At 46.0% G+C, this 12,592-nt stretch overlaps 2 protein-coding genes across 2 annotated transcripts; one reads left to right on the top strand and one right to left on the bottom strand.

The window, feature by feature from the left end:
* Positions 1-534: 534 nt before the first annotated feature.
* Positions 535-1,470, top strand: LOC115645706 (olfactory receptor 51G2-like). The gene has a single exon (XM_030550714.1). It carries the CDS (start codon positions 535-537, stop codon positions 1,468-1,470), a length of 936 nt encoding a protein of 311 aa, XP_030406574.1.
* Positions 1,471-11,046: 9,576 nt separating this feature from the next.
* On the bottom strand, positions 11,047-12,099 carry LOC115648226 (olfactory receptor 52K1-like). Its single transcript, XM_030555523.1, has one exon. It carries the CDS (start codon positions 12,097-12,099, stop codon positions 11,047-11,049), a length of 1,053 nt encoding a protein of 350 aa, XP_030411383.1.
* Between the last annotated feature and the right edge of the window lie 493 nt (positions 12,100-12,592).

Genomic DNA, 12,592 nt, shown 5'->3' on the forward strand with positions numbered 1-12,592 from the left:
AGAGGTGGAGGGCCAGAAAGAGTGTCTGTGGGAAAGTCACAGCTGTAAAATCACACAGCGCTGAAATGGATTGTGGAACTCTCAGCCACAAGACATCAATGGGGCCAAGAGTTTAGCAGCATTCAACAAGGTACTGGATGTTTATACAGATAACCTGAAAATACAATTAGAGTAGAGAGGATTGATTCAAAAACTCTTCAATCAGATCTAAACTTTCCTGACTTGCACCACAACATTTGTGGGTGCAGATTATTTCAAAGCATTCTACTGTAGGGTGTCTTCCACTTCCTCTGAAGGATCTAGAACTGGCCATTGGATACTAGGCTCCATGGAATATGGGTCTGATCCATTCTGGCAATGCCTATCTGCCATGTACATCTAAGACTATGTTTTTGCTGATCTTTCTTGAGCTCCTTGGAGTCTCTCGACTGGCACTGAGAGCAGGCAGATGTCTATCTAAATGTCATCCAGTCTCCTGTTATTTTTCCTTTTAGGAAGGAAAGTTCAGAACTACTCGGATCTGTCCAGTCCATTATGTCAGCTGTCAATAACACAAACTTCAACTTTGCAGTGTTCCTTCTCATCAGGATACCTGGGCAAGAAGACGTCAATCTCTGGATCTCTGTCCCTTTCTGCTTAATGTATGTTCTTTCAATAGTAGGAAATTCAGTCATTCTGTTCATTACAAAAACAGATCCAATCCTTCATGAGCCCATGTACATTTTCCTTTCCATGTTGGCTGTCACAGACCTTGGCTTATCGATATCCACCATATCGACAACACTGGGTATATTCTTGTTTAACTCTAGGGAGATCAACCGTGATGCCTGTTTTGCCCAGCTGTTCTTCATCCACTTGTTTGAATGCATTGAATCCTCTGTGCTGTTGTTGATGGCCTTTGACCGTTTCATCGCTATCCGTGACCCGCTGAGATATGCTTCCATCTTAACCCTGCCTAGAATAGGTAAGATGGGACTGGTGTGTGTTCTCAGAGGGGTGACTGTAATGCTCCCATTCCCTATTCTCCTGCAACAGTTCCAATATTGTCGATCCAATGTCCTCTCCCATTGCTACTGCATAAACCAGGACGTCATGAAGATGGCTTGTTCAGATATCAGAATAAGCAGCATCTATGGCTTGTCTGTTGCTCTCTTGACGGAGGGGTTGGACTTGCTGCTCATCTTCCTCTCTTATGTGATGATCCTCAAAACAGTGCTGAGCATCACGTCCCAGGCGGAGGGTCTCAGGGCCCTGAACACCTGCGTGTTCCACCTCTGTGCCGTCCTTCTCTTCTACACACCAATGATCGGCTTGTCTCTGTTGCACAGATTAGGGGAAGGATCTTCTCTCTTGTTTCAGATTCTCCTGGGCTACATTTCCCTGCTTGTCCCTCCCTTGATTAATCCCCTTGTGTACAGCATGAAAAGCAAACACCTTCGTGCGAGGATACTCAGGATGTTCGTCAAGTGAAGGTTCAGTTCATCATCCTGCTCCAGCACTGATGACATGCAAGACGAGAAATACTGGCCACCTATTCCATCCTGGACCCTTTAATCCAAGACAACATGCGCTACTGATCTCCACTACGTGGAGACAGGTTCAGATGGAGTCTAAGACCTGGAGCAATTGTAGAGGGGCTGGTGAAGGAGGCAGGGCACTGGGCAAGGAGACCAAGACAGGCAGCAACATTTACAAAGTGACTTTGTTTGTTGAGAGCCAGGGGACTGGTTGGATGTTTATTCATAAAGAACCATATCGGTGCCTGCTCAGACCTCAGAATTCCTCTCGATACAGTCGATAAAGAGAAGGGAGGTGGATGTTGTTTCCCATTGCCCTGGCTTGACGCTGTCCTGTCTCTGGTTAAACATTCGCGGGCCATGAAAAAAAGTGCAGAACTGTTCTGCTGTCACAGTCCTGGCCCTTCCTGAGCGCTCTGGGAGCTGTGTGATCCATGAGGGCTGCAGGAGCTGTGGACAGGGGCTATTCAAGGTTCACGGACACCCATCCTTCCCCCACTCCCTCAGCCAGGTGCTTGTGACTGAGTCATGTCAGAGACAGGATTAATGCAGGAGCCTCAGGAGAACAGAGCAGAGCTGTGTGTGTGAGTGAGGATATGACACACATCAGTCCTGGGGAGCGACTCAGGGGCAGGTTCCCTCCTCCTCCTCCCCTCCATTTGTGCTGCCCCAGCAATAAAAAGGGTTGGAAATGGACCTCAGCTCCCCAACAGAGGCACAATCAGCTCCAATCCCAGCCCAGCCCATTCACTGCAGGGTGACCACCCTTTCAAAATCAAAAGAGGGATAGAGGCAGGAGCCCTGCCCCTTCTGTGACAGTGCCCCACCCCTCTTCTTCCCCTGTGAGGCCCCACCTTCTGCTCCCCTTCTTCCCCCAAGCCTCCACTCCCTCTCCAGGCCAGAAGCTAAAGGTGGGCCATGGTGAAATGTGTCCGAGGAGCTAGAGCCACTTTGAGGACCACCAGATCCTCCACCTGTCTTGGACAGGAGGCTGGGGGGCGGGCCAAGAGAAGCCTCCAGCCTGTGTCTCTGCCCCCTAGGACACACCCCAGGAAAGGTGGAGAGTCTTGGGCTCCTCACAGCAGCCTGGGCTCCTGGGGTAGCTCTTTGCATGGCCCGGCTGATGCCTAGACCAGGGGGGAGTGGAGCATCAGGGGAAGTGGAGGTGCAGGGGGAAGGGCCTAGTGGGAAGAGATGGGATGGAGGCAGGGTCTCCATGGAAAAGCAGCAGGGGTTGCGGCAAGCCTGAACCAATGCTCACCCCCCAAAGTAGTTTGGTGAGAGGCTGAGTAAAGGAGGAGGATGGGGCTATGAGGTGGGAGCCCTTGTGTTTTAGAGAAGACTGAATTAATGCAAACCCAGACAGGGGGCTCTTTTTCTAACTACTCCAGGCTGAGAGTAAGTCATTGCAAGGACCTTGGAGGGAAGGGCAGGTTTCCTGCAGGGCTACCTCAGGCCACAAGGGGGCACTCTGGCACGGCCCCCATCCACAGAGACTTGGCCAGAGTAAGCTGTGCACTGGAAAGCTGTTATCACTGTGTGGAGTTTAGCTCAGCCCCCTAATCACTTAGTCCTGCCATGCTTCAGCAACATGTGTTTTAATATGGCTGAATATAGAGGTTTACGTCTAGAAGCAAGGGATGCAGGCCATCCTTACCGGATGGGAGACCCAGTCCTGGGAAGCAGTGACTCTGAAAAAGACTTGGGGGTCAGAATTGGCTGAACATGAGCACCCAGTGTGGCACTACAGACGAGAAAGCTAGTGCAATCTGGGATGTAGAACCAGGGGAATCTCACGTAGGGGCAGAGAGGTCATTTTCCCTTTGTATTTATCACTGGTGCGACCACTGCTGGGATCCTCTGTCCACTTGTCCAGTTCTGGTGTCTACAATTCAAGAAGGATGTTGATAAATTGGAGAGGGGTTCAGAGAAGAGCTCAGAGAATGATTAAATTATTATTGTTTTAAAAATGAGGATAATTAACCACTGAAACAATTTACCAAGGGCTGTGGCAGATTCTCCGTCACTGACAATTGTTAAATCAAGGCAGGAGGTTGTTCTAACTCTGCTCTAGGAGTTATTGTGGGGCAGGTCTCTGGTCTGTCTGTGCAGGGGGTCAGACTAGGTGATCACAGTGGTGCCTTCTGGCCTTGGGATCTGCCCAGTGGAGTTAGTAGCATGGCCCTACCACATGGGACGTTGTACTGATCAATATGTTACTGATTGTGAGGCGCTCGGACACTACAATAATTGGGGCCAGAGCTCAGAGCTTTAGAGAGATTTCAGCTCTGTGTGCCTCATAAGGATGATTTGGGTCACTGGGTGGAGAACCTGAACTCTTCCCAACACCTCTTAGTGATAAGACCTGTCATTAGCAGATCCCCCTTTGATGAGGGAGTTCTGGGCCCCTCCTGCAGCTCAGCAGTAAGAGGGGGCATCAAGATACATGAAAACGAACCCCACATTAGTGTATTTTTAAATCCCATTATTTTTAATACAATCTCATTATTTTTAGGGATGTGACTCATACTAGTTGAATGGGGCTTGACGGTACTACATACTTAGTTCAAAAGATCTGAACAGCAAGCAGCAAAAGACACAGCAATTAACAGGATTTTTTATAAAGTACATCAAAAGCAGCAACCTGCCAAACAATCAATGGGATCACTGGACGATTGAGGGGGTAAAGGAGCAGTCAAGGAAGATCAGGCTGTTGCCAAGAGGCTAAATGAATTCTTTGCATCAGTCCTCACTTTAGAGAATGTGAGGGAGATTCACACACCTGAGCCATTCTTCTTAGGTGATACATCAGGGCCTCAGACATATGGAGAAGACGCACATGTAAGGTGAGTTGGTGGCCTTGGGGGAAATGTGCGGTAAGTGGGAGGGGGAAGTGGGGTGAAAGTTCAGAGGCAGATCTGAGATCAAAAGGATCAGATTCCAAGAGCCCTTTATACAGTTTGGTGGCAGCACAACAGTCCTTGGGTGAACAATAGGCTTTTGAAGTAACCTATTTCCTAAACATCGCTGGTAATTAACTACCTGGATTAACATAAGGTTATTGCCCATTAAGCAGTTTAGTGTTCACAAGAAACTTTAAAGATAAATAATGAAAATGAGATTATTGCACCCAAGATCCATCTAATAAAATTTCCTTTTCATCTCTGAATTAATCGAATACAGCTCTAGACACGACTCATTTGGTTGCAGTGTTAATCTCTAAAAAGCTGTCTGTAAATGTAGACTACTAGAGTCACTAACTTCTTCCAGTTCTTTAATAATACAAGTCTACATATCAAAGTTCTGGCCTACTTAAGGTGGAATGGCCATAATTACTATTTACATACTTTTCTAACCTGTCTCTAAAGGGTGAATATGGGTCAATAGCCTGCAAGTTGCTTAACTCTTTCTGGCTATGTGCACACAACCCCTTTCGCAAGGCCTGTGGCTGTTTGATTTAGTGAACATGTGACCCAAAAAGGAGATGTGTCTCTCCCTCTCTGTCACTTCTAAGTCCCTGGCCTTTACAAACTAGCAGCCTGCAGCTGTGGTAATCTATAGTCTAGCCTACTTGCTTCCCTATATATCTTTTCTTATACATTTCTTATTTTCTTAGGGTTGGATTATTTGTTTTATTAATAAGTTTACAGATTAATATTAGAGTATATTTCCCCTGTAACGCAAGGGACCTGCAGGCCACATCCTGTATGTTGAGCTAAAGCAGGTAGCAGATATGAAAAGGTTTGGGGAAAAGTGCAGCCAGAACCTCCTGCTGAAGTTGTGGAGGAGTTGGAATAGGGGCTGCAACCATGCGCATTGTAGATTGGCGTGTGCCAGCAGACGACCTGGCATGACCTCAGCAACTCCCAGCATCTCAAACTGTAGGTTGGGGGAGAATAGAGGGGTCACCCAAGCAGAATGAGTGCCGAGGTGTCTAAAATATACCTGGTCCCCCTACTCCAGCCAGGGGCGGCTCTAGGCATTTCGCTGCCCTAAGCACAGCAGGCAGGCTGCGTTTGGCGGCTTGCCAGTGGGAGGTCCACCGAAGCCGCAGGACCAGCTGACCTCCTGCAGGTAGGCCTCTGAAGGCACCCTGGCTGCCACCCCTGTGGAGCAGGCAGCGCCCCCCGTGGCTTGCCACCCAAAGCACTCGCTTGGCATGCTGGGGCCTGAACTTTTGCTAACAGAGAGTTTTACCATTGATTTACAATGGGAGTAGGATAGGGTTCCTAGACTGCAGCTTCCTTGGGCCAGAGAATTTGACTTCTTATATTTGTCTGTAAAATACTATGCACATCTATGGCAATAGATCTCTTCCTTCTAGGTTACTTGCTCTCTTATAAAAGTGAATTCCTCCTCAGAAGAAATTATGAGATTCAGTAGGAAATCCCAAATATCTGCATTATACTCCATTGCCTCCTGCATTCAGAGTGCAGGGATTCCAGAGTATGTAACAGAAGAACTTCACTTTGCTACATGTACCACTATGGCAGATTTTTCTTTTGAAAACAATAGCTGGTTTGCAATGTGTACAAAGGTAGTTGGAAGGGGTTACATATATGCTACGAGCTCAAGTCACATCTGCTCACATCATAAAGTTCATATTACCTCAGGCCAACCTTGATGTTTACAGCAAAATGGAGCATTTATGTAACAGGCAGAGCAGCCAGTGCATGGCTTAATGTCCTCAAAGATGATTTACTCTTCAAGTAGCACATTGGGACTAGCCTATTGAACTAAACTGCCGGACTCTTTGCAGTGGTGGAGAATAGTACTAACTACTCAAAATGAAAGAGCCACATACTAAAGACTGGCCATTTTTCTTCCAGTCAGGTCCTATAGCCATAAATATGGACCTAAGAATACAAGATTTGCCATACTGGTCCATGTGTCAATCTAGCTTGGTATCTTATTGCAGCAGTGAGCAACAGCTAGGCCTGGTTTGTTACAAGCCTCCAGGATTCCCATTTTTCCCCCCAAGGAGCACATGACTTCTCCCTACTGCTCAGACCTGAAAGGGCTAAAGGGACTCACTACTCCAAGTCAGAGCTCCCTACATCTGTGTATTCAGAAAAAGACTTTCCTGGGTGCCTACTTACAGGGGATGCAGAGATCTGCCACTTCCCGATCTGAAGCAGGGAGATGATGGAGCCACCCCTGACTCCAGCTGCCAACTAGTCTCAGCAGCTGAATCCATCTGGGTTTTCTGCCGACAGACCATAGAGTACTCTACATCACAAAGGAAGGAGAGCACCTGGCAACTGTCGAGACCCACCCTAGAACCTCTGGTGTTCAATGTTGAAAAGGTGGTTGGGTTTATTCTGAGGGCTGAGGAGGATCCTCGTGGGCAGGAAATCCCCATCCAACACTTTGCAACAACAAATGACAAATCTGAAAGGCTTTTCACAGAGTTATTGGCCCACCTGCAGACTACGATGTCCTGCCTCCCGGTTAATAAGAACGTAAGAACATAAGAATGACCATACAGGGTCAGATCAAAGGTCCATCCAGCCTAGTGTCCTGTCAACCGGCAGTGGCCAATGCCAGGTGCCACAGAGGGAATAAACCTAACAGATAATGATCAAGTGATCTATCTTCTGCCGTCCATCTCCACCCTCTGACAAACAGAGACTAGGGACACCATTCCTTACTCATCCTGACTAACACCCATTAATGGACTTAACCTCCATGAATGTACCTAGTTGTCTTTTAAACCCTATTATATTTCTAGCCTTCGCAACCTCCTCAGGCAAAGTTGACTGTGTGCTGTATGAAGAAGAACTTCCTTTTATTTGTTTTTAAATTGCTGCCCATTAATTTCATTTGGTAACCCCTAGTTCTTTGTATTATGGGAATAAGTAAATAACTTTTCCTTATCTAATCTCCACATCACTCATGATTTTAAAAACCTCTATCATATCCCCCCTTAGTCTCCTCTTTTCCAAGCTGAAAAGCCCTAGCCTCTTTAATCTTTCCTCATATGGGACCTTCTCTGAACCTTTTCTAGTGCCAGTATATCTTTTTTGAGAAGAGGAAACCACATCTGTACGCAGTATTCAATATGTGGGCGTACCATGGATTGATATAAGGGCAATAAGCTACTCTCCATCTTATTCTTTATTCCTTTTTAAATGATTCCTAACATCCTGTTTGCTTTTTTGACTGACGCTGCACACTGTCTGGGCATCTTCAGAGGACTATCCTCAATGACTTCAAGATCTCTATCCTGATTAGTAGTAACTAAAGTAGGCCCCATTATATTGTATGTATAGTTGGGGTTATTTTTTTCCAATGTGCATTACTTTACATTTAGCCACATTAAATTTCATTTGCCAGTTTGTTGCCCAATCACTTAGTTTTGTGAGATCTTTTTGAAGTGCTTCACAGTCTGCTTGGGTCTTAACTATCTTGAGTTTAGGGTAATCTGAAAATGTACAATTTATTCCTACCCTTTGTTCCCTGTTTTTGATCTAGTTCTCAAGTCATGAAAGGATTTTCCCTCTTATCCCATGACAACATAATTTACATAAGAGCCCTTGGTGAGGGACCTTGTCAAAGGCTTTCTGGGAATCTAAGTACACTATGACCCCTCCAAAGAACTCTAATAGATTAGTAAGACATGATTTCCCTTTACAGAAACCATGTTGACTATTGCTCAACAGTTTATGTTTTTCTATGTGTCTGACAATTTTTTTCTTTATTATCTGATGAAGTGAGTATTCACTCACGAAAGCTCATGCTCCAAAACGTCTGTTAGTCTATAAGGTGCCACAGGATTCTTTGCTGCTTTCTTTATTATTGTTTTGACTAATTTGCCCAGTACTGATGTTAGACTTAGTGGTCTGTAATTGCCAGGATCACCTCTAGAGCCCTTTTTAAATATTGGCGTTACATTAGCTAACTTCCAGTCCTTGGGTACCGAAGCTGATTTAAAGGACAGGTTACAAACATTAGTTAATAGTTCCACAACTTCACATTTGAGTTCTCTCAGAACTCTTGGGTGAATGCCATCTGGTCCCGGTGGCTTGTTACTATTATGTTTATCAATTAATTCCAAACCTCCTTTAGTGACACTTCAATCTGTGACAGATTTGTCACCTATAAAGGATGGCTCAGATTTGGGAATCTCCCTAATTCTCAGCTGTAAAGACTGAAGCAAAGAGTTTATTTAGTTTCTCCACAATGATTTGATTGTCTTTAAGTGCTCCTTTTGTATCCTTATTGTCCACGGGCCTCAGTGATTCTGATGTACTTAAAAAACATGTTGTTATTACCTTTTGAGTTTTTGGCTAGCTGTTCTTCAAACTCCTTGTTGGCTTTTCTTACTAATTTTTTACACTTAATTTGACAGTGTTTATGCTCCTTTCTATTTACCTCACTAGGATTTGACTTCCACTTTTTAAAAGATGTCTTTTCATCTCTCACTGCTTCTTTCATATGGTTGTTAAGCCACGACGGCTCTTCTTAGAGTTTTTTTACTGTGTTTTCTAATTTGGGGTATACATTTAAGTTGGGCCTCTATTATGGTGTCTTTGAAAAGTGTCCATGCAGCTTGCAGGGCTTTAACTCCAGTCACTGTACTTATTAATTTTTGCTTAACTAACCTGGTCATTTTTGCATAGATCCCCTTTTTGAAATTAAATGCCACAGTGTTGGCCTGTTGAGATGTTCTTCCCAACACAGCAATATTAAATGTTATTATGTTATGGTCACTATTTCCAAGCAGTCTTGTTATAATTACCTGTTGGACCAAATCCTGTGCTCCACTCAGGACTAAATTGAGACACGCCTCTTCCCTTGTGGGTTCCTGTACCACCTGCTCCATGGAGCAGTCATTTAAAGTATCCAGAAATTTTGTCTCTGCATTTCACCCTGAGGTGACATGTACCCAGTCAATATGGGGATAATTGAAATCCCCCCTTACTGAGTTCTTAATTTTGATAGCCGCTCTAATCTCCCTCAGCATTTCATCGTCACTAGCACTGTCCTGGTCTGGTGGTCGATAATAGATCCCTACTGTTAAATTCTTATTAGAGTATAAAATTTGTATCCATAGAGATTCTATGGAACTTGTGGATTCATTTTAGGTGGAGCCCATCCTTCCTGTACAGGCTCCCCCATCTCAAAAGTTTATCCAGCTCCTAATAAATCTAAACCCCTCGTCTCTACACCATCGTCTACATCATTCTCCTCCACTCCTCCAAACCAGCCTTCATGGCCCAGAAGACGAGATGGACGTCTCCCCAATGATTGAGAGGGAGCCCAACTTACTCTTGAAATCGCAACTGTCCACCAGAAAATAGTGAAGTTCATCCCTCAGAACAGCTTGCGACGATGTCGTGGACCTATGATGACTGTCTGGTGGGGCCCCTTTTATGATCCTGTAGCCCACAGAAATGAACATAGAGGGAGCAGAAGACCGGTGCGGCGACTATACCAGTGGTGCCGTGAACCTGCCTATATCTCCAGAACGGGTGAGGGAAAGGAGAGAAGTGAGCATCCCCTAAAGGGTCAGAGAGGGGACACAAAAAAACCCACCCCCTGAGGTTCGTCTAAGGACAGGGGAAATGAGACAACCCCTGTTTGGCAGCAGTATGGAAGATAGAGAGGACAGAAATGAGTAGGGCTTCTCTCCTATCCTCCTCCTCCACTCTATGGCAGCGGTTAGGGCTCAGGGAAGCCAGAACTGACAGATTCTTCTACCGTTCCAGCCGGGGAAGCCTGGGTTCTTCCCCTCCTCTGGCAGCTCCTACTGGGGCTGGAGGCTTGAACTACTGCCAGATGAATCTGAGACAGCCCAGACTCACGACTTCTTCCCCCTTCTGCCAAGCTGCTCCACAAGAATCACAGGTGGATTGTCATGTTCTGTTCATTTCTCTGAAGCACCTGGAACTGGGAACTGTCAGAAGACAGGCTACTGGGCTACATGAACCATTGGTTTTACCCGGAACAGCCATTCTGATGTTCTCATTTAGACCCAAGATGTATCTGCCTCCTGTTGCAACCCACTATACCCCACCCCCCTCCCAGAACCCAGATAGATCCCAGATATGATAGAATCACAGAATATCAAGGCTGGAAGGGACCGCAGGGGGTATCTAATCCAACCCCTTGCTAAAAGCAGAACCAATCCCCAACTAAATCATCCCAGCCAGGGCTTTGTCAGCCAGGAGTCCTAATGGAGTCTCTCTTTCCACAGAGTTAGTAACAAATTAAGAATAAACATTAAAATTTTAACGCTAACCTGTGTCCCTTAAGTGACTTGTCATAAGAAGTGAGAACATATTGGTTTTAGAGATAACCATGTTGCAGCTGACAATGGGAAGGGAAAAGAGGAACAAGAGACAGGGGCAGGGCATTGGGGAGAAGACACACAGCAGGGACAAGACTTGACAGAAGAGATGGGGTAAAATTGCAATTTCAGGAATTAAGCTGCCAGAAATTAGAAAGGTGACCACCCAATGTAGTGTGCATAGACTGACTCCCCAGTTCATCACACTGACACAGCACGGTCAGGACAGGAAAGTGTTTAATGTCTGTCCAGGAAGTGATTCTTGGAAAAGGCCCCAGCAATACACACCAGCCAGCTCTGCACAGAGCTCAATCTGAGAGCCAGAGCACCAGGAGAAAACATTTTGGTATCTTTATAAGCAAAGAGCTGGAGCAGTCTGTCCTGGATCTGTTTGGTCCTCACCCCATAAATGATGGGGTGCAGCACAGGGGGAACGAGGTGGTACACACAGGTAATGAGAATGAGGACATGCAGTGGCACATTGTGGCCAAACCTCAGCATGAGAGAGGATAATAAATCTGGGAGGTACAAAGCGGAGATGGCAAAAAGATGAGAGATGCAGGTCCCAAAAGTTTTGAGCCAGGCATCCTTTGTGGGGAGGCAGAAGATGGTCCGGAGAATCTGAGTATAGGACATGGTGATAAAAAACACATCCATTCCGATCACAGAGAGAAGCTCAAACAGGCCATAGTAACTATTGATGCTGATGTCAGCGCAGGCCAGCTTCACCACAGCTATGTGCTCACAGTAGAAATGGGAGATGATGTTAGTCCTGCAATATGGCCACTGCCTCACCAATAAGGGATAGGGCAATGCGAGTATGCCACTGCGCAGCGCCACGGCCAGGCCTATTTTGGCCACAACAGAGTTTGTCAGGATGGTGGAATGTCTCAGGGGATGGCAGATGGCCACGTAGCGATCAAAAGCCATGGCCACGAGGACTCCAGACCCCATCCCTGAGAAGGCGTGAACAAAGTACATTTGGGTGAGGCAGGCACTGAAACTGATCTCCCTGGAATTGAACCAGAAGACGCTCAGCAGTTTGGGTAGGGTGACTGCGGACATGACCAGGTCGCTGACAGCCAGCATGCAGAGGAAATAGTACATAGGCACATGGAGGCTGGGCTCCCTCCTCACAATGAACAGGATGGTGAAGTTCCCCAACACGGCTATGGTGTACATAGCACAGAAGGGGATGGAGATCCAGACATGGGCTGCCTCTAGGCCAGGAATGCCCAGCAGGACGAAGGTGGAGGGGTTGCTGAAGTCGGTTCTGTTAGAATCTGACATGGTGTAGGGGAGATTGTGTCCAACTCTGAGGCATAAGGGTGTCTTCTGTATTTAGCATATGCTCCCCTGACTTTCTGTGTGTTCCCAGGATCTCAGGTGATGGTAACAGTAGAAATGCTTGAATGGAGAGACAATGTTAATATGAGACACTGCATGCAGTAGTAGAGGCTGTTCTCATGGGAGAAGCAGATTGATCGCTCTTCACACACTGAAAAATTACATTTGCATTATTCAGAGAGAAGAACTATGAATAAAAACCCTACTAAATACAATTCCATATTTGTATTGTGCTCCCTGAATTAAGAATTTCTACACTTTGTGGTGGGGGAAACTTAAGAGGCACCAGCAGGAAACACAAGTGTGGATACTGGTTATCTATCATTGCTCCTTAATGCAAGGAGAGCCAGGATAGGGAGTCCATACTGAAGGGAGTTCCTCATTCAATCAATTGCTCAAAGTCAGAGAGGGGAAAAAAAAAACAGAAAATTTTGCA

This window comes from Gopherus evgoodei, chromosome 1 (genome assembly GCF_007399415.2).
Source record: "Gopherus evgoodei ecotype Sinaloan lineage chromosome 1, rGopEvg1_v1.p, whole genome shotgun sequence".
Taxonomy (NCBI): Eukaryota; Metazoa; Chordata; order Testudines; family Testudinidae; genus Gopherus; species Gopherus evgoodei.